This window comes from Calypte anna, chromosome 8, assembly GCF_003957555.1.
Source record: "Calypte anna isolate BGI_N300 chromosome 8, bCalAnn1_v1.p, whole genome shotgun sequence".
Taxonomy (NCBI): Eukaryota; Metazoa; Chordata; class Aves; order Apodiformes; family Trochilidae; genus Calypte; species Calypte anna.
In genome coordinates this window covers 13428709-13448324 of record NC_044254.1, presented here as the reverse complement: position 1 = coordinate 13448324, position 19616 = coordinate 13428709, and the positions used below count along the sequence as shown (strand labels likewise).

Here is a 19616-nt window from a genome sequence, read left to right as displayed (position 1 = left end):
TGCTTCTTTGTTAGCTGTATATACCAGTTGGTTTGTGCTGGTCTCTTTCATGAGCTTGGAAAGAGGCTTCTTGGTTCCATGATTCAGTGATGTGCAGCTCTGGAAGGATGCTGGTTGGTTTGTTGGTTTTCCCTTCACATGTGGTGGTTCCAGTGCTCTGGATACAGTCAGACTGTTCCTAATGATGCTTTAAATTCCATCTGGAAGTTTAGAGTGGCTGTGCATCTTACAGGTGCTTACAGTTTGTGTTCTGATGAAGCTCCTCTGTAGTGGAACAGAGCGACCAGGTGCCTCTGATCATCAAGAAGTGGGTGTGAGCTGCTATCAACCCCACCTGTGCCCAGTCAGGGCTGGGCCCCTATGGAGCATGTGCAAGACCATGGGGCCAATAAATAGTGAGGCTCACACCCACCGAGGCAGCTCATTCTAGAGCTAGCTGAGAGAGTGGCTGGTTGCTTCCATAGCAGCAGACCATCTTTGCTAGTTCCACACTGTGGGTGATAGACTCAGATCACATCCTACGAGTCTATATCACCGTATCAACCCATCGATCCCGGACAAGAGACTCTTTTCCGGCTACACTCCTCATGTGGTGTGCATTCAGGCATAACATGAAACTGATTTCTCTTTCACCTTGAAACGGAAATACAGCTAAGCTAGGTTACTATGAAAACAATTTATCTTTTGGTGTAAAACCTTAGAAAAAATGTATCATTGAAGTTGCTCAGCCATCTTTAAACTGCTCTATCATTTTTATTCCTTGTATTCATAAGCAGAGCCAGATGACAACTGGCCTGGAACTTCACAGACAGCAGCTGTCTTGAAGGAATGATTTGTATAATATGACAGATTCAGAGTTTATGTAGAAATAATAAACCTAAACATCTGGTGAAAATCCATGGGGATTGACTTTGGAAACTACAGTAGTTCTACTTGTAATCCTGTGAGCAATGCAACAGTGAAAGAATAATCATCCAACTGGCATTTTAAAATAGAAACTTGGACACTCTACTTCAGTGGAATTTATCTTTCACAAACCAGGCTTTACAATCACAGTCCCTCACGGTGATTAGAAACATCAATCTTAGTGACCTTTGGCAGATCTGAACCAAAAAGATTCAATAAACTTCTTTTATTGGTAAAAGGAGTTCAATGTGCCAGAGCACCTGGCCGTGTTCCCCCCTCTCCTTGTCCACAAACTGACATCCTTATTCCCCACTCATCCTTCATTCTGGGAAAGAATTGGCATCTGCACATGATGCCACACCAAAATAGAACAGAACTGAAAAAATTAGGTTGATGCTGCCTGGACAAAACTAAGACTTAGGATTGGTTTAATTGTGTATAATCACCTACAAGACTGAACAAGTTTTCTTCGTTAAAATAACTTCAGAGTTTAGTACAAATAACTATTTTTTAAAGCTAATTACAGAAAATTTGGGGAATAGTACCCCGGAAAAGACAGGCCATGTATATATGAAGAGAAATTATTCTATGTAACCAAATATACCCTTCATTCTATGTAACCCAAATATACCCCAACCATTCACTAAACCCTGAACGGTTTAGTGTAAGCAGGTACTGAAAACCATTTGACTAATTTTAATTGTTGTGAATCATGACAGGGTAAGTAGTGTTAAGATCCTCCCCAGAATAAAGCTGACCTTTATTTTCTTTATTGCCGTGTTCTACTGCAAGAATATATTGGCACAAAACCAGCAGAACTGGAAACAGCTGTGTCAGAAACTGCTCATGGGACAGACTTAGTAAATAAAAAAAAATATAAACTATCTGTAGAGGGGCTGGTAAACTGATGTCTTTAGGAAAAAAAAATGGCTCAAAAGAAAAGTGTGTGAGCTATAGAAGCTTCTTAAAGCTCAGAGGCAGTCTTGCATATTGCAACATGACTTCTTGGGAAATCCAGGAAACATTAGCAAAATTTTTTGGCTCTTAATAGGGAATTAAGGGGCCAAGGTTAAATCTGTTCATTAGCATTTTTGTCTTTTAACCCAGCCCACAAATACTAACCATGTAATTTTTTTAAAAGTTTTTTATTAGAATAGCTGTATTTGTAATAGTCCTAAACAGGGAATTTTGAAAAGGCTGCATGAGGTTGATGCTATAATATTCACAAAAACCTCTTCATGCTTAGGGTGCTTACCTCTGTAAACTTCCTCTGAGGCACCGCAGTGCCTCGTGTGGGTGGGACAGAAGATACTTGATAGTAGGACCTGTGTACATCTTGTTTTCTCTTGTCCCCAAGGCTGTTACACAGTGTAGTGAGCAGCTTGGGAGACTCAATACAGCAGAGCAGCCCCTCACCTGTGAGCTGTTTTGACTTCATAAACCTGTCACAGCCTCTGGAGTGGGAGGTCATTCCCTCAAACACTTTTGGGGTTGCTTTTTTGAGACAAGCTCAGCAGAACTCAAGGGAGACAAAGCCCTAAATAGCACAGGTTACAAACATGACTGCATTCCAGCTATTCCTACTCATCCCTTTCTTTCCTTTGCTGCTCAACAGATAGCATGCTATCACAGTTCCAAACATAGCTTATGTTTCAGTGTAAGTTATGGAGCTTTTACAGACATTATGCCATGTGAAGTAACAACACACATTTTCCAGTGCTTGTAGAAGTCTTTAGTCCCTTCTCTGAAGTTTTCAGTCCATTCCTCTAAAAGCTAGAAGGTCAGCAAAAGGAATCTGTTTTCTGTTTGAAGCCTACAGGGGAAAGTCTGGTAAGAAGCTTAACACTGAGTGTGAAAATCTCCTAATTCTGAGCTATCCTGATTTTTCTGAGATGAAAGGAGAACTTTGGCAGAAGGGAGTAGATTTTTTGCAGACTTTAGCCCTATAATGCCAATAATGATTGGCAATAAATAAGTACTTCTTGCTTGCTACCTGCTGGATTGTTAATTGGGGCCTTATTTCCAGCAGCATTTGAAAAGTGGACAAGACAAGGTATATAAAAACTCAAGAGAACCTGGCAGAGGGAAACCAGGACTAAATAGAAGGTAGGGAGAGTTTTTGTGAGGAGAGAGCTGCTCCTGCCCTTCCTATCAGATCTCCCTGAACTGTTCAAGCTAGGTGTTTTATTAGGAGAGGATATAGCACATTCCACATTCTCTTTTCCTTCAAATTTTGGAGGAATATGGATTCAAAATGGGTATTAAGGAAAATTTTGATTGTTCACATACTGATTATGCCTTTTCTTGCCACTTGGGGTCACCTTTTCATGTCACATGAAGCGTAGTATCAGAGGTGCAGTTGCAGAATCAACATTTTGGAGATGGCTCACGGAGAGGTGTGTGCAGTGCTACTGTTTGATACAGCAGCATGAAGAGCAAAGAAGGAACAGATCTGTGATGTCTGTGGTTCCACTACTGTAGCAATAGCTGCGGTGGTAACAGATAATGGTTTAGTTGTACCCTTGATGCTTTATGGAAGCAAATATGGATCATAAAATCATTGAATGTTTAGGTTGGAAGAGACTTCCAAGATCATCCACTCCAAGTTTTGACCAGCACCATAATCTAATTACTAAACCATGTCCTTAAGGACCAGGTCCAAATGCCTTTTAAATGCCTCCAGGGATGGTGATTCCACCACTGTCCTGGGCAGACCATTCCAATGCCTGATAACCCTTCATGAGCTTTGTTGCCCTTCTCTGGACATGCTCCTGCACTTCTGTGTCCCTCTTATAGTGAGGTGCAGAGAACTGAACACAGTACTCAAGATGCAGCTTCACCAGAGCTGAGTACAGAGGGATGATCAGTAAGGTGCACTGAGAAAGGCACTCAGGATAGTGCTAGTGAAAGCTGTGGAAGTTATTGATCCAATTAGAGTGGCCAAAGGAAGCTGTAGAGAGTAAAAAAATACTGAAATGCTGCTGTGCTATTAATATATTGTTGACTAAGCAATATAAATTTCATTAAAATGTTGTATCTTCATTTCAGTGAGATCCTGAGACAGTGGGTTCACCTCTGGGGAAGAAAAGGTAATGGAAATGAGTAAGGGATGGAGGAGAGGAATGGAAACATCCTTAAAGGAGCCAGGGGAAATAAGGAGCACAAATTCTTCCTACAGGAGCAAATGACTGAAGTATGTCATGAGTAGGCCACCAATTTTTACAAGATGAGAAACATGTACAGTACCTGCAATTGAACATACAAAGTAGGACCTAGAGGCAGTAACACGTCTGTGTCTGTATTGGCAGGGTTAATGGAAGAATTCCATTTCTCTCATTCCACTGAGGCAAATCTTCATATGAACTTGCCTAATTCAGCTACAGTAGGAGGCTGAGAAAATGCATGGAAAAGATGGTCCTTCTGGGTCCTTTGGGGAGACACTGAAATGGGCCTTGTGGGCTGGAAGAGAGCCTGTGCCAGAAGAAGTGGGAGGATCTCACTAGTGGCAAGATTTCTTATCATAAGATGGAAGGAAGAGGAGATTTTCAGCACATCTGTCCTGAGGTTTTGTAAGTGTCCTGTTGTAGAGCACTGGGGGACCACACCAGCAGATAAGGGAAGGGCAGCTTTCTGTGGCAGTTTCTCTGTATGGGAAAGAGCATATAGCATGAGTGCATATGCCATGGTGAATAACACCACACCTAATGGCTGTGGAAAGATTTTCAGCTGGCCAGTTCCTGCTTCTGTCCTGTCTAGCAGGTTGTTCTTTTTGTCAGTCCTGTTTTTCTCAAGCATGAATACCAGGTGTCTCTCCCTCAGTGATAAACGTAAGCTACAGAAAGCCTGTTTATTTGTATGCAGATAAATACTGCACAAGTAGAAGACTACTCAACTCTTGGGCCTGGTACTGTCAAAAGGCCACTGATTCCTGTGTGTTACAAGGCTCTGAAACTGTGTAGCAATCACTACTAACCTGGAAAGTAATCGGCATTACAAAACTGAACCAAGTGGGTAATCTGTCACAGCTGTTTATTCTCACTTAATGCAGAAACTCTGTCCTGAGTTGCCCCATAACTAGTGATCCAAGTTAAGCTTATAATCACATTCTTATCGTTGCATGCCTCTCAGCAGCAGCTTTCTCACAGTGGAGTGAGAGCTAGCTGAGTCTGCTAGAAACAGAATAAATAATAAAATAATAAATACTAGCTAGGCTCTTTGCTGAAATACCTATCATTTATACATTTATGAAGTTCTGTACAGTGGTTCATTTTAAGCATCCATGGTAATGTTATTGACTGTAATGTTGTTAGGGCTGACAGAAAAGTAGTAGAACAATATCAATCTTTGTTCACTCACCTGAAGAAAAATGTGGTTTAAAAGCACTATAAATGAAAGTGGCTTATTAGAGTATGGAATGTTATGTATTTGTTTGTGTAAGGAGAGAACATGAATATTGTGTCAGAGCACTGTGCAAATGTTTTTATCCACTTAAAAGAGCTGGATACCTTTTTCTGATACAGCTGACAAGGAACAAAGCCGAAGAGGGGAAATCAGGAGCATCAGTAGGAACATGGTTCTTTACAGAAACCTTCTTAGAAGACAAGTGAGGAAACTTACATGTCTTGGAAAAGCCTTCCCTTTCTTCCATCAATTCCCTGGATCACTGGCTCTGTCTTAAATCCACACAGTGCTGAAGTGGCCACATTTGGGCTGTAGACAGGACCTAGTCTGCCTTCTTAGTGACAACAGAATTATTCAACAACTCTTTTCACTCACCCTGTTAGTCTGAGAAAGCTGAATCTCTGCATAAAACATTTTGCGTGGGCTCAACACACTGACCCAAGGGATAATACTTCCGGAAGTCTGCCATAAAAAGCCCCTTTCTCAACTGTCTCAACAAACAGCAAAAAACTTCTCTGAAACAGGATCTGTGAGCCCCGTGACTGTCATTACTCAGCATTGTTGGATGAAAACATCCTGTAGCCAGGGAACACGGGTGCCTCAGGTCCTCAGGACTTGTGCAGTAGTGGCTCATGATGCCATTTAAGGGACTTTTTTTTGCTTTCTTTTTTTGCTTGCTTTCTTATTTTTTCTTTCTCTCTCTCTCTTTCTTTTCTCTCTCTCTCTTTCTTTTCTCTCTCTCTCTTTTTCTTTCTTCATATCCAGAACAAATCAAAAACCTTAAGTAAGAATTCATGATTTATATCATCATTCTGTGTACTTTATGACCATTGACTGCATGGTCTAGTTTAAAAAATGTTTTGCTGTAACCTACAGGATTTTCTGTTCCTATGCACTCTTTCCTTTTCTAAGCTTGGCACTGAAAGAAGCCAAGGAAGAGCACAGGGAAGGGAAGCAATGATGATAACTTTGGAATGTTTTTAAAGTTACTCCTACAAGCTCTTATGGTTTTAATTGCTGTTCTAAGATTCCTCCTCCATACAAGAGTTATGCATCTGTAGAAAATACATTTATTGTGCAATATTAAGAAAAATGGGATTTTTTTGGTGGGGGGATGGTGGTGTTTTTCTTCCCTCTGTAAAAAAGGAAATTAAAGAACAAAAATCCTCCAATAAACCACATTCACATCTTCACAGAAGACTGTTAAACAGGAATAAAAAACATAAAATACAATAAAATACATATAAATAAATATAAATAAACAAAATACAATTTTATTTTTTATATTTTTTTTGGTGCCTATCACCATTGCTAGCAGCAGCAGTAGATACCAACATTAGTTGTAGAAGTTCTCATATCTGGCCCAGGCCCCACGGTGCACATTAGTACCACTACCACAAGCAGCATAGGCACTGCTGCCAGCCATACACCCAAGGAGATGTCTGGAATGACCTTAGCATGAGAAGCTCTGAATGCAGACACTGAGGAGTCACTTTCATAAGCAAACTGTTGAAAAGCAACCCAAGACTCTCTGGAAGCATTCAGCAGTTGGTGAACTGTGGCTTCTCATACTTTTATCCTCTTGGGTAGTAGGTGCTCTGGTAGCAGCTCTGTTTTGCTGACTCCTGCTTAGACTTCTGCCAGCTTGTCTACACTGCTGTTGCAAGTTAGTTTTTTAATTGTAGTTTCAATTTAGTTCTTGAATAAATGCTGTACTTAATTTAAAAAAAAGAAAATCCAGTCTTATTTTCCCAGTCACCTTTATTTTACTATAAAAATATAAATTACCATTATAAATACAGATAACACCAGTATAAAAATTAGATTTTCCTTTATAAAATAAATATTCAAATAGCCAAACCAACAGGTACCTCCAAATCCCATCACCAAGCTGATTGGAATCTATCCCATGTAAACTATTAATTCACCAACAGCTTAATTAAAAATAATGATTAAAATGCAGCAAATACTGCTACCTACTCAGTGCTCTCATAAAGTGAGTTACTACTGACTCAAAAATTGCAAAGTATTTGTTCTAACACTTACTTGGAACCATCAGACTTCCCTTTCTGTATAACTCTAGGTGTAGTGTAATCCGGATACGCTTTCCAGACTGACAGCAGCTGCCTACCTCAAGAGTGCTCCCTACCACTTGCCAGTGCAGTAGTTTCAGGTTTTTTACCTTTGTCTATATCGAAAGGTAAATAGACAAAGTCAATTTTATCCAAAAAGTGCAGACAGAATAGTAGCATCTTTGTCACATCTAAAATAGCACATCATTTCACCAGTTAATAAGCTTGAAAGAAAGTCAGACAAATACAGGTTTTGTTTCATAGAAACAGAAAATGTTCCTTTCAGTTAGGTGAAGGATACATATTTTTCAAAAGTAGTGTTTTTTACCCTAACAAGTACCATAAACCTTCTGGCTCAGGAAGGCCATATTTTCAGAATGTCTATACCTGGTCAACTCAAGGTACATCTAGTTCAGAACCCTGCTTCAGACAAGATAGTAAGAAGGAGGTTGGGAAGAGTATGTTAGCAGGGTTAGGATATGGTAACAGCTCACCAGAATACTTTTCCAGCCTCCAGCCACTAGTGACACAGGGCTTCCTGATATTTGGAATTTTCATTTGTGATTAATGAATTCTGAATCCACATGATTGATGATCCACATTTATGCTTCAAAATTCCTGTATCAGAGAGGCTAAAAGGCTCCACCCAACTACCTAATTTATGGGTTTTGTTGTGTTTGTTTGTTTGTTTGATTTGATTTGGAACTGCCACTTGTGTCCACGGTGATTTCTCCCTAGACTCCATTAAGTGGTTCTTTTTCTCTTGCAGCTTCTGCTTTCTTGCGTTTACACAGGATCACTGGCAGGACAATGGCAAGAGTGATGACTGCAACTGCTATCACTGCTATGATGATAAAGACTTCTGTTCCATATTCTGTTGGGGAGAAAAAACCCACAAGATTCAGTTATCAGAAGTCATAATGTCACAACTCTTACACCCCTATCCACTAAACTAAAAAAAATGCTTTCTGTATTTTACAGTACCATGGAAGTGGAATGGCCACCTTAGTGTGAAATTACTTCATTTTAAGATGAGTTTGTTGAACTAAGGTAAAGCTCACACTTTTTCACAACTGGTTCACACTAGGTTATAACCTAGTTCAGGTAGTGAATTAAAATATCATGTTACCACCACAAGAATAAGTCAAGCCATTCCCCATCTCCTGCATGATTTCTGTGAAACTAAGTCCAAGGGAATTTTTTTTTCTAAGTTAGAAGCTAAAAAACACCAACAAAGGAGATTTCAGATTGTAATTTACTAGAATTCAACTATTGTGATAAACAAAAAATATATCTACATAAGAAAGTTAAGAGAGTTAATTTGCCAGTTTTGGAAGAGCTTTTCTACTAATATTCTTACCTGGAGAAGAAAGATGTAGTACAGCAATGTGATATTATTTAATAAATATTGCTGACTTTATATTGAAGAAAATTTTATCCACATTGTTTCTCTGGAATTAGACTGGCTGATTCACCAACCACTCACTAATTTATTTACCAGTAAAGAAGTCAATCTGCCAACCTCTGACCTTGTAATGTAGAATAAAGTCTAGACTAAATCATCTGCTTTTGTGATAATAACTGAAGTTCAGTTCACACTTCAAGTCAATGGTTAAGCAGGTTTTCAGAACTCCTGTTTTAGAGCTAACCCCCCCCCCAAGCACTTATTATGGGGCCTACTATTGGAAGGATCTGAGGAAAACTATTAGAAAACAAAACCAATGAAATTGAAGGTTAGTGATGAGACCTGAAGCCTCAGTGACCAGCCTCCAACTCAGACAATTTAAAACTAATCAAAACGGTTTAGTAAAATTGTAAAACCAACTCCAACTAGGTAAAGATGGTGGACTCCTACTTAATGTGAGTTCTTCCTATGAGTTTCCATGTTCAGTCTGCATCCTCTCACTTTACCCATTGAATAGTTTACTCTATAACAAGCATCATAACTTAAGGAGATAAAGTACACAGAAATATACTCAGATTGAAGCATCTTTTTATCAAAACACTACAGACCATATGACAATGCTCACCAGATACCTACCATCCAAGATGCCTCTTCCTACACTGGTACAAACCACTGTGCTTTCTTGACCACTACGGTTTTCTCTGCGGGAGGGAATGATTCCCTGTATGTAGAAGCAATAGTTCTTTGTGCTGTCAACACTGACTTCAAATTCATGGCTTTTTGTTGTTGCATCTTTCTGTAAAGGAAAAAAATGCGTCAAGAAAGTGTTCTCTGCTCTTAAGGTAGCACAGAAGTTCTGTATCTATAAGATAGCTACAGAATATGTAAAAAGTAGAGTTAGACCTTACCTTTCCAGAACTTTGATCTTTCCAGTAATAGAGTTTGTATTCCAGGTCATGTTGGAAAAAATCTTGAACACTCTTAAAACTTCCATTAGGAAATTTATATGGTGTAAGAGGATCTTGGAACACAACAGTCAGCTTTGAACCTTTTTGTGTGTAATTCTTTATCTCCGGTTTTCCAAGAACAGCTAAACAAACATTTTTAGATTTAAAAAAATGACATCATATTTCTGCACAACACTTTCTATTTTCTTCCTCCCTTAGGCTCCCACCCTATTGTAAGTTTACTGACCCAAAGTAATCCAGTGAAATCCTAGATTATTAACAAATATCATCTAGTACACAGTGATAAAATGGTTTTCTCACCACAGTGAGAAAAAAATTGTAACTAAAATACTTCACACCCCCCTACAACAGGGAAACCTTTATGCCTGAACATCAACATTTCAGGTATCAGTATGGCTATGGTAAGAATATATATGGTAAACGTTTAGGCCCAATCTCAACCTTTTTTAAGTCAATTGAAGTAATCTTGAAAGGAAATTAATTGTAAAATTTAGTTGGCAAACCTACTTACTCTGGCTGTAAGGTGTAAATTTTTCAGAGGCTGCAAAAGGTGGTTCTTCAAAGTTATCCATCCCCGAGGACATTACAGACAGTATGTGTGCTGTATAGGTCTCTTGTACATTCCTGAGCACATCAGTAACATCACACTCTGTTTTTGCTGTCAGTATACATTTTTTTTTGGTGTCATATGTCTGTCTGAAAGAGCAAGAAATAAGAAAGTGTCAACACTTTCCAACCTGACTTTTACATATAAAGAACATATTTTCCCCTCAAACTGTATAGACTACTCTCATCCAGTGGAACACCTGAAAAGGTGTACTAAGCTGAAACAGAGAAGAAAAACCTTGGAGAACACTATCCTGTACAGCTATGTTTCACAATTCAAAGCAGATTCAAGAAAATCATGTATCCAACTATGCTATTGGATACATATATGAAATAAGAACTCAATCTTTTACATAAATTGATGACAAACCATAAGTAGTTCTTACTTTGGATTTTTCTGCAGTTGACAAAATAGAAGATGCACAAATCACTTTGAAAGGGTGAATTAGGTCAAGTTTTATTTAAGGGTTGCCTGAATTCCCTTCTCACTTCACTAAATTTCCTATGATGTCACAGATCAGTTAGTAATAGTGTCTAAGAAATGCCTTGAAAAGGGACAGAGGAGGCTTGATCTTTGTAATCAGACAAGTCAACTCTGCAAATGTAGAGAGAAGACAGCAAACTAAGCACACTTCATCTATAAGAGCAACCTGTCGAAAGAAGTGCCTTCATGTCAGAACTATATCTGATTCTGTGCCAAATGTTGGGCAAACAGACTTCAATTTTTTGCAAGCACAAATCACTGGAAACACTAGATTCATAAATATAATAAAATTCATTCTACTAAGTGTGTGCTTTTAAGTCTATTAATTTATTAACTCCATTAAAGAATAAAAGAGCACATTAGCCCATTACACTAGTATTTAATCCATTAATGATTGAGAAAACTCTCATTACTATGCCACTTTTACAGACAGAGGAGGCTACAGTACCATATTTTCATTAATACGTAGGAGAGTCAATGATGCTCTTTCCCCTTGGGGCATGCTTCGTAACAATCTATGAGTTAATATGAGAGCTAAAAACATCACAGATTTATTACTAAACTTCATGGAAGTTTTTACGCAGTACTGAAAGAGGTGCTAGATACTTCATATAAACTGCCTTATATGTTCACAATATTTCATAGCTTACATAAACTCATCATAAACTGTGATGACAGAGAATGTCTCAATGGAGGTAGATAGACAAAGGTTATTTTTAGTATTAGACAGCAAGACAAAGTGTTCATGTATTATGATTCACCAATTAGAATAAAAAGCAGACTCAAATTTATCATACTCCTCCCAAGGCTAAAGAGAAAAGACTCAGTCTAGATACCTTCAAGGTATAAAAAGGTGAATTTCTGTCTATTGTACGGTATGTTAGATTGAGTGTCAACTTCTTCACAGTATTCTGGCCTAGATGACCACTGCAGCTGGCCTGCACCAAACCTCCAAACTGAAATACTGATATAAAGTTCAATTTGGTGTTTATGAAGCAGACAAAACCAGAAGCCTGGCTCAGACATTCTTGTACTTGGATACAAAGAAATATTACCAGCTGGGTTAGGAATTTTCCCAAATCCTAATGTTGGGCTCTTCTGTTACATTCCGCCTCAGAAACATTCGACCACGTTCTATTTGCACCTTCTTTGGTCCCCATTAATGGACACACCTTGGAGTTACTTACCCGTGTATTTCTACTGTGTAGAGGTAACCTGATGGTTTTGGTTGCCACTGCAGTATAGTTTTAAAATTGATTGAAGACCAAGTTATATTAACAGCTGTTGGTAGTTCTGGGTTGCCTTTAAATACAGAAAAGTGTGCCATCAGTCATATTATATGCAATTCCTGGTTCCCTGCAGTTATTGTTTAGTTAAGTGAAGCAATTGATGTTAATTGCCATTTGGAAATGTCCTTATGGGGGAAAAGACTAGGTCCTGCCCTCTGGGCTCATGCTCGCCTTGCTGAAGGAATGTATACTGGCAGAAGCGAGAAATATGAGACAAAAATTATTTTCCTACTTGAAACTCTGAGGTTGCTGAGGTAACTTACGTGGAATTCTGTCTAGCGCTTCCTTTTTGATCCAAGAATAATTTCTGAATCTTCCCTAAGAAGCTACAAAATCTTGACGATACTAATGAAAACGTTCAGGCACCAACTAATTGCGGTGTAGCTAAAAATCATCCTTGGCCCTATCTGCCGCAGAAGGCATTAGCTTCTAGTTTCCCCATTTATTTATTTGGGAAGATAAAGTTTTTAAAAATTGTCCTGCACGCTTACATCCGAGCGGGGCTGCCCCGGCTGGCCTGGCCCGTGCAGAGGGAAGGGGAGGTCGCGGTGACCCGCCAGAAGCCGCAGCTCCGGGGAACTTCCCGGGAAAAGCCGGAGTGGAAAACCCCGCACAACCTCTGTAACTTCTGGAAGCGTTTTTCACCGGGCGATATCCTACTCCTTTTCCAAACACCACCTTCTTCGCCTCCGAATCGGGACCATGGAAAGAAATCCTGCAGGTCCTTGTTACTGTAGGCCAGCAGCCGCCTGCAACTGCCGAGCCCTGCGACCCGCATCTCCGCTCCCGCGCACCGACCCGGCCACGGACATTCCGGGTTTCTCCCCGGAAAGCAAACAGCCCCGGCAACCCGCAGAGCTGCCGAGGCGGCGTCGGGTGGGTAGCGCCACAGCCGCTGCCCTGAACGGCCCCTCCGGCGCGGGGGGGCTCTCCCCCTAGGGTTCGGAGTTCGCTCCGGCATCGAGCCCGCCGCCCGTCCCGCCCGCCCGAACCTGTACCCCCCGCTAGCCCGCCCGTCGTTACCCACCGGCGGCGACCAAGCACCACAGCAGGGCGCTCAGCAGCAGCCCCCGTCCTCCGGCGACGGTGCGCATCATCTTCGAGGGAGCGATCCAGCGGGTCAGCGGCGAGGCTGAACGCGGTGAGCTGGGGTTATATCTGTGGAACGAGAGGCGGGGACTGCTGCCGCCAGGCGAGGAAGGCAGTGGGAGCGGCCGAGTCTGGGCGGCGGGTCCAGACGGGGTCACGGGGAACGGGAGAGGGGCCGGCGGAAGCGCTTAGGCATCGACGATGGTCGTTGAGCAAGAGGGGATCTCTTGAGGAAGCTGGTGTTACCCTAAGGAGAGGGACACTGAGGCAAGGGGCGGCATGGTGGGGCCCGGCGGCCTCAGCCCCAGCACCGTGTCCCCGGGCGTAGGCCCACCTGGATGTGCAAGTACACCTGGGCATGCCCACAGCCTGTCTCCCCGTTTTCTTGATGTCCCCATACACCTTCACCACCCCATTGCTTCCACGCTGTTGGCTATAGGATGGAATACTGGTGAAACTGGGCTGCATCTGACATCCACCTTCAACCACTGCAAACCTCTGGCTGTCAAGCGAGGGCTGCTACCACCACCCTGGCTCAAAAGTGACTGCTCAGGAGGTAGCCGCTCCTGTGGGAGTGATGCTGAGTTACTTAACTTACATCCTGTAAATTTTGAAGGCTTACATGTGTCTATTCTTGCCTCAGCACTCAAAACATTTGACGTTATCTCACATCCTCAGTTCTGTGCATATGCGCACAGGAGCCCTGTCAAGGCTCACTTCACATAATAATTCAGCAAATAACGTTCAGGATTCAGGGGTTCAGGGACTTGTACTTCACCTCTCCTGTAATCCAGAAACCTGCTAGCCCTCCCTTTTCCTACAAATTTACAGGACAGCCTTTGTGACAGGCTCTCTTACCTATCTGGTATATCTTGCTCTTTCTCACGGTGCTGCATTTCAAAGCACTTAACCAAACTTTTGCATCCAGGGATTTGTGTTCTGTGTTTCTGCCTAACATTAAAACTGCAGAGGGAGCTGTGTTTGCAGTTAGCTCATGACTATGGAAGGTGAGAAACAAACTACATAGTGGCAGCTATTTTATAATTAAGAGACGTAAGTGCATTTTACAGTGTTAAGCTGACTTTTTATTTTGGTGCTGATTTTCATAATGTCTTATACCTGGAAAATATAGGTAGGAGGTGAACACTAATTGGGAAGTTTCATTTTTAATTGCCTTTAATTTTCATGCTCGGCACATTCTTGGATGCAAGCAATTAGTTCTGTCTCACTATGCAGAATAAATGCATGTGTGCCGAACTACAATATCAACTTCAGACTCTGCATCAGAATTTATGTAGTATGTTCTTAGGTGCACCTACCTCCTGGATTTTTAAATTATCAGCATATCTTCATTAAAAAAACAGCCATGCACCTTCTAATTTTCCCGTCTTCTTTTGAACAAATTTCAGTATTGTCTCTATGCAGCTGTATGTCAGCATTACATCATCCAAAAGGCTTGCATGCTTTTAACTTTGTGTAGAACACAGGTCTTGTGTGGGTAGATTTTCAAGACTGTGACTTTATAAAATTACAGTTGATTTCCAGAAGACTTTACAAAGAGAAATTATAATCACTTGTTTAAAGCATTACTTATATAGAGCTTTAAATCACCTGCAGACTGTAATTCCAGTTAATTTCTTTGTAGTTCAGCCACAAAAAAAGGAAAATGGATTACCAGTGGTTTCTAATTCTCATGGAGGTCATAGAATCACAAAATGGTTTGTGTTGAAAGGGACTGTAAAGCTCATACAGTTCCAACCCCCCTGCATGGGCAGGGACACCTCTCTCTAGATCAGGTTGCTCAAGGCCCCATCCAACCTGGCCTTGAACTGAGGGGACAGCCACAGCTTCCTTGGGCAGCCTGTTCCAGTGTCTCACCACTCTCACAGGAAATAATTTTTTCCTAATGTCTAACCTAAATCTCTCCTCTTCAAGTCTGAAACCATATCCTCTTGTCCTCTCACTGCACACCCATGCAAAAAGCCCTACCCCAGCTTTACTGTAGGCCCCTTTAGATATTGGAAGGTTGCTATGAGATCACCTCAGAGCCTCCTCTGATCCAGGCTGAACAACCCCAATTTCCTCAGCCTGGCTTCATGGGGAGGTGCTCCAGCCCTCTGATTGTTTCTGTGGTTCTCAATGATTTACTGAAATGATCTCAGTAGTCCCTTGTCCTGCCTGATCTTCTCACTCCACTGTCATTACCACCCATGCTTGAGATAGAGGAGCCCTCTAGACCTTGTCCAGACTAACCAGCTTGACCAGTATTACCTTATTCCAATTTCCAGCATAATTGTCCAGTGTTCACTAATACTAGGCTTTCAGATGTCCTGCTTCATGCGGTATTATGAGGGAAGGAGGTCACTGGTTTACCAGAGCGCTGGGAAACAGAGCCTCAGCAAAAGGGTGTGTGTAGATCAAGCAGCTAAGCAGGTCTTGGGGGACTTGTGTGGTTGACTGGAGAACTGCTCAGCACTGCCTGACTCTAGGCACCAACCAGTGCAGGATGGGACAGGAATCCTGTGCTCTATGACATGCACTGGTGCCTCTGAAGTGTAAGTCTGCTCAGCAGATAGTGACTTTACTATGACATGTCAGTAACATTTCCTGCCCACTTCAGTGGTATTTCAACAGCTCACTTAAGACAGAAACATACCTGCTTGGGCAGCAGGGGAGACATCCAAGAGAGGGAGGCTTTGAGCTTTTCCCACACTGAAAATTCCTTGTGACGTTGCTTCAGTGTTAACTCCTTATGGATGGCTGCTTTCCTATTCCTTACTCACAGAATGATGTGTGATGAATTTATTATCCTTTTCAAATATTGTTTGGCAGCATTATTTCTTAAAAAGGAATTTCACATAAGGATTTTGCACTTCCCAAATCTTTTTACCTGTATCACACCCAAAAAGAGTCAATGAGCTTATCAAATATAGGCTTGACTTTTAAACAAGCTTAAAAATTTCCTGCTTAGCACTGGAGTACGCAGAGTACTTTTTCACTATCATGTACTTTGAATTACAGTCTGTAAACCAGTAATTATATTAGGCAGGTATGGCTTTGCTTCTCCAGCTTCACATGGTAGACTTCTGTGTCATTTCAGTCATCCTCCTATTCCACCCCAGTATTGCATTTTACTCCTTCCTGAAGAATATTAGTGAAGTAGTGTCACACACTTAACTAAAATATCTCAAATAGCTTACTGCAAGACCTTCCAAGTGCTCTGAGTCTAAGGATTTGTATCTTGCTTTTCTCTGACATCAGTATAGACAAAATACTGGCGGAGACCATAGCACTTATGAGATGTACTCTGCTGCTTACTGCCAACTCAAATCATAGACGTCAGTCTAAATATCTTAAAATTTTAGCCCTGCCAAAAAAACCTATACAAAAGGAGGGACATAACTGTTACTAATCATCTTCTTACCTGTTCCATACAAAGGGGAAAAAAACATCCTAGATCTGATCTAAGGAGAATGTTTGAAGTGATTTTCTTGAATATGTACATACAGGTCTTTACAGAAAGTCTCATTCGCTCTTTCAGACTTTATAAGAAAATTTTAACTCCATGAGTTTAAGGACAAGATGATTACCAATTAAGGCATTACATTCCTCTGTGTGGAGCAATCCTCTTGTAGCAGCCAGCATCGTAATGAATTCTTTCTCCATGTCAGAGTGCTAACAGACTGCACTTCTACTGACCTGTGTGAATTTATTTAGGAAGGGGTGAGGGGAAGCTTCCAGTAAGCAGTATTTAGATAGAAATGCTCTGTGGTTTGTATCAAAGTGCTGAATGTTAAACCCTGAAAGTCTCAGGGATTCTAAAACAACTGTGATATTGTATTTTGTGTTTTCATGCATTAGGAGTAAGTTAGGGTCTTGTCTAGAGTCTAAGTGCTGGCATTTGACACGTAGCTGTTTAATTAGCTGTGTTTAAAGCTTTGTGACTGTATTTGAATGGAATGTGAAGTACTTAGAGTAAATATGTTCTTAGGTTGGATGTTTTCATTAGAACAAAGGAAAACTAGGATTAGTAACAGTCTGAATTTCAAATGTTTTTTGCTGATGCAGAATGTATACTTTCAGATTAGTCTATTAACAGCTAGAGATAGCCTACATTTTTAAGTTTGAAAAACTGATTTTATTTCAGTCCAGCTCTTGTTCTTTCCCTATGAAATTTAACTTCAAAATAACATCAAATCAGTTTTTGTTTAATATTATTGGTCTCCATCATCTAAACCACACTGGACTGTACTGACTCCTGCTGATACCAGCAGGAATCTCTTGAACTATTTACTTCCTCCCCTACCTCCTAGTTTAGTTCCTTTTGATTAAAAAAGTGTCCAATTGATACAATTGTTCTTATAGGAGGAAAAGTACATTATATAGGAGGTAAAGTACATTATATATAAAAAGGACATGCTCCTTGGTTATCTAAGGCATCAAGACATTCAAAACCACCCCTCCTGTAAGCTTCCAGTTACGGTCTCCTCAGGACTTTGATGAACCAGTAGTAAGTAGTATGTCTGCTGGTTGCAAAGAGGAAATTTTGAAGTGCTGTCACTTTGATCTTTTCCAAATGCTGCATTCTCTAACACTTCATAAATTCAAAACTAACTTGCATAACTACAATTCAAAACTATGCACCTTTTAAATGTAGAATAAGAAGAGAAATTAAAGTCTATATTAAAGTTCTTTCTTCATTCTTGCCTGCAAAATACAATCCTGCCCTGTAGGTTTGCACTTTTACCCACAATCTTCCCTCGACTGCAATAAACTTGACAGAATCCTTTAACTTCCTACAAAGTAAATTTTTAAAAATTCATTTTGGAGAGTTATATGTATGTTTACATCTTTATCATCTCAGCAGTCTCCTCAGCTTTTATTGCAGTCACCTCTTTGCTACACCTCTCACTCATGTAACATACAAGACACAATAAAATACAAATAAGATAGCATATATTGCACCATCAAGATAGATTGCAATTTTGCAATAAAGAATCCTTCATAAGAAGAACTCTAAAATTGTTTCAGATGCTACAGGACCTGAATTTCGTGGCTTATCATTAGTTTAAATGCATCTGCTTAGCTCTTCATGTGGGACATTTGAACCAGAGACTTGCCAGTTCTTAAACAGGTGATGATCACAATCAAACTTGGACAATTGTCCCCTAGTAACTCCCTAAGACTTGGCAAAAGGCTTTCATACCGTTCTAAGTTTAGGACTTACTCTAATACTGTTACAAATACATCTAAAATTCCTGTTAAGATGTTAGGGAAAAAGTTGTGAAGAGAAACAATTTTTCAGCTACATCATGGGATCACCTCAAGGGAGTGTTATCTGTAGAATCCTTGTAAGCAGTTGTCCATCTTGGGCACTGCTGAGTGATAGAAGACACTTGTGAAATCAGCTGAGGTGTAGGTAGTGCTTGTCTGGTCCCATTCTCTCTATAACAACTCTTATTTGACATTTGATGTACAGCTGCACCAGTCAGCTTAACTGTAAGAGCATGGAGAAGGGGAATAGTACAGATTTTCCAGGTCTTCCCTCTGAAGAACAGAAAATTCATTAAAAATTACAGCAGGACTTCAGCTGATACCAGATGAAAAGAACTTTGAAAACAGGACTGATTATTTTTTAAGTCTCCTTTTCTAGCTCCTCAGATAAGCCTAAGGTTCAGAGAGTATGCAAGGCAAGTATTAGTCTTCCCCTGCTATTTGGTGAAATTTTAATTTGTTTTTGACTTTGGCTTTTGGGGAGAGGACATAAGTAGAGGGAAACAAATAGAACAAGGTTCTGGCTGGTACTGATGCAGAAGCATAGAATCATAGAATCATAGAATTGGCTGGGTTGGAAGGGACCTCAGAGATCATCGAGTCCAACCCTTGAACCACCGTTGCAGTTGCTAGACCATGGCACTGAGTGCCACATGTAGTCTCTTTTTAAATATCTCCAGGGACGGAGAATCCACCACTTCACTGGGCAGACCATTCCAATGCTTGATCACTCTCTCCGTAAAGAAATTCTTTCTAATATCTAACCTAAACTTCCCCTGGCACAACTTAAGACCCTGCCCTCTTGTCTTGCTGAGAGTTGCCTGGGAAAAGAGACCAACCCCCACCTGGCTACAACCTCCTTTCAAGGAGCTGTAGAGAGTGATGAGGTCTCCCCTGAGCCTCCTCTTCTTCAGGCTGAACAGCCCCAGCTCCCTCAGCCTCTCCTCATAGGGTCTGTGCTCGAGTCCTTTCACCAGCCTGGTTGCCCTCCTTTGGCCCTGCTCCAGGACCTCGATATCCTTCCTAAACTGAGGGGCCCAGAACTGGACACAGGACTCGAGGTGTGGCCTCACCAGGGCTGAGTACAGGGGCAGAATCACTTCCTTGTACCTGCTGATGATG

General features: G+C 40.8%; 1 protein-coding gene across 1 annotated transcript; it reads right to left on the bottom strand.

The window, feature by feature from the left end:
* Window positions 1–7054: 7054 nt before the first annotated feature.
* On the bottom strand, window positions 7055–13258 carry F3 (coagulation factor III, tissue factor). Its single transcript, XM_030455264.1, has 6 exons — window positions 13159–13258; window positions 12030–12144; window positions 10264–10448; window positions 9693–9874; window positions 9421–9580; window positions 7055–8253 (listed from the first exon to the last, which is right to left on the bottom strand). Exons 1-6 carry the CDS (start codon window positions 13226–13228, stop codon window positions 8114–8116), a joined length of 852 nt encoding a protein of 283 aa, XP_030311124.1. The 5' UTR covers window positions 13229–13258; the 3' UTR covers window positions 7055–8113.
* Window positions 13259–19616: the final 6358 nt, after the last annotated feature.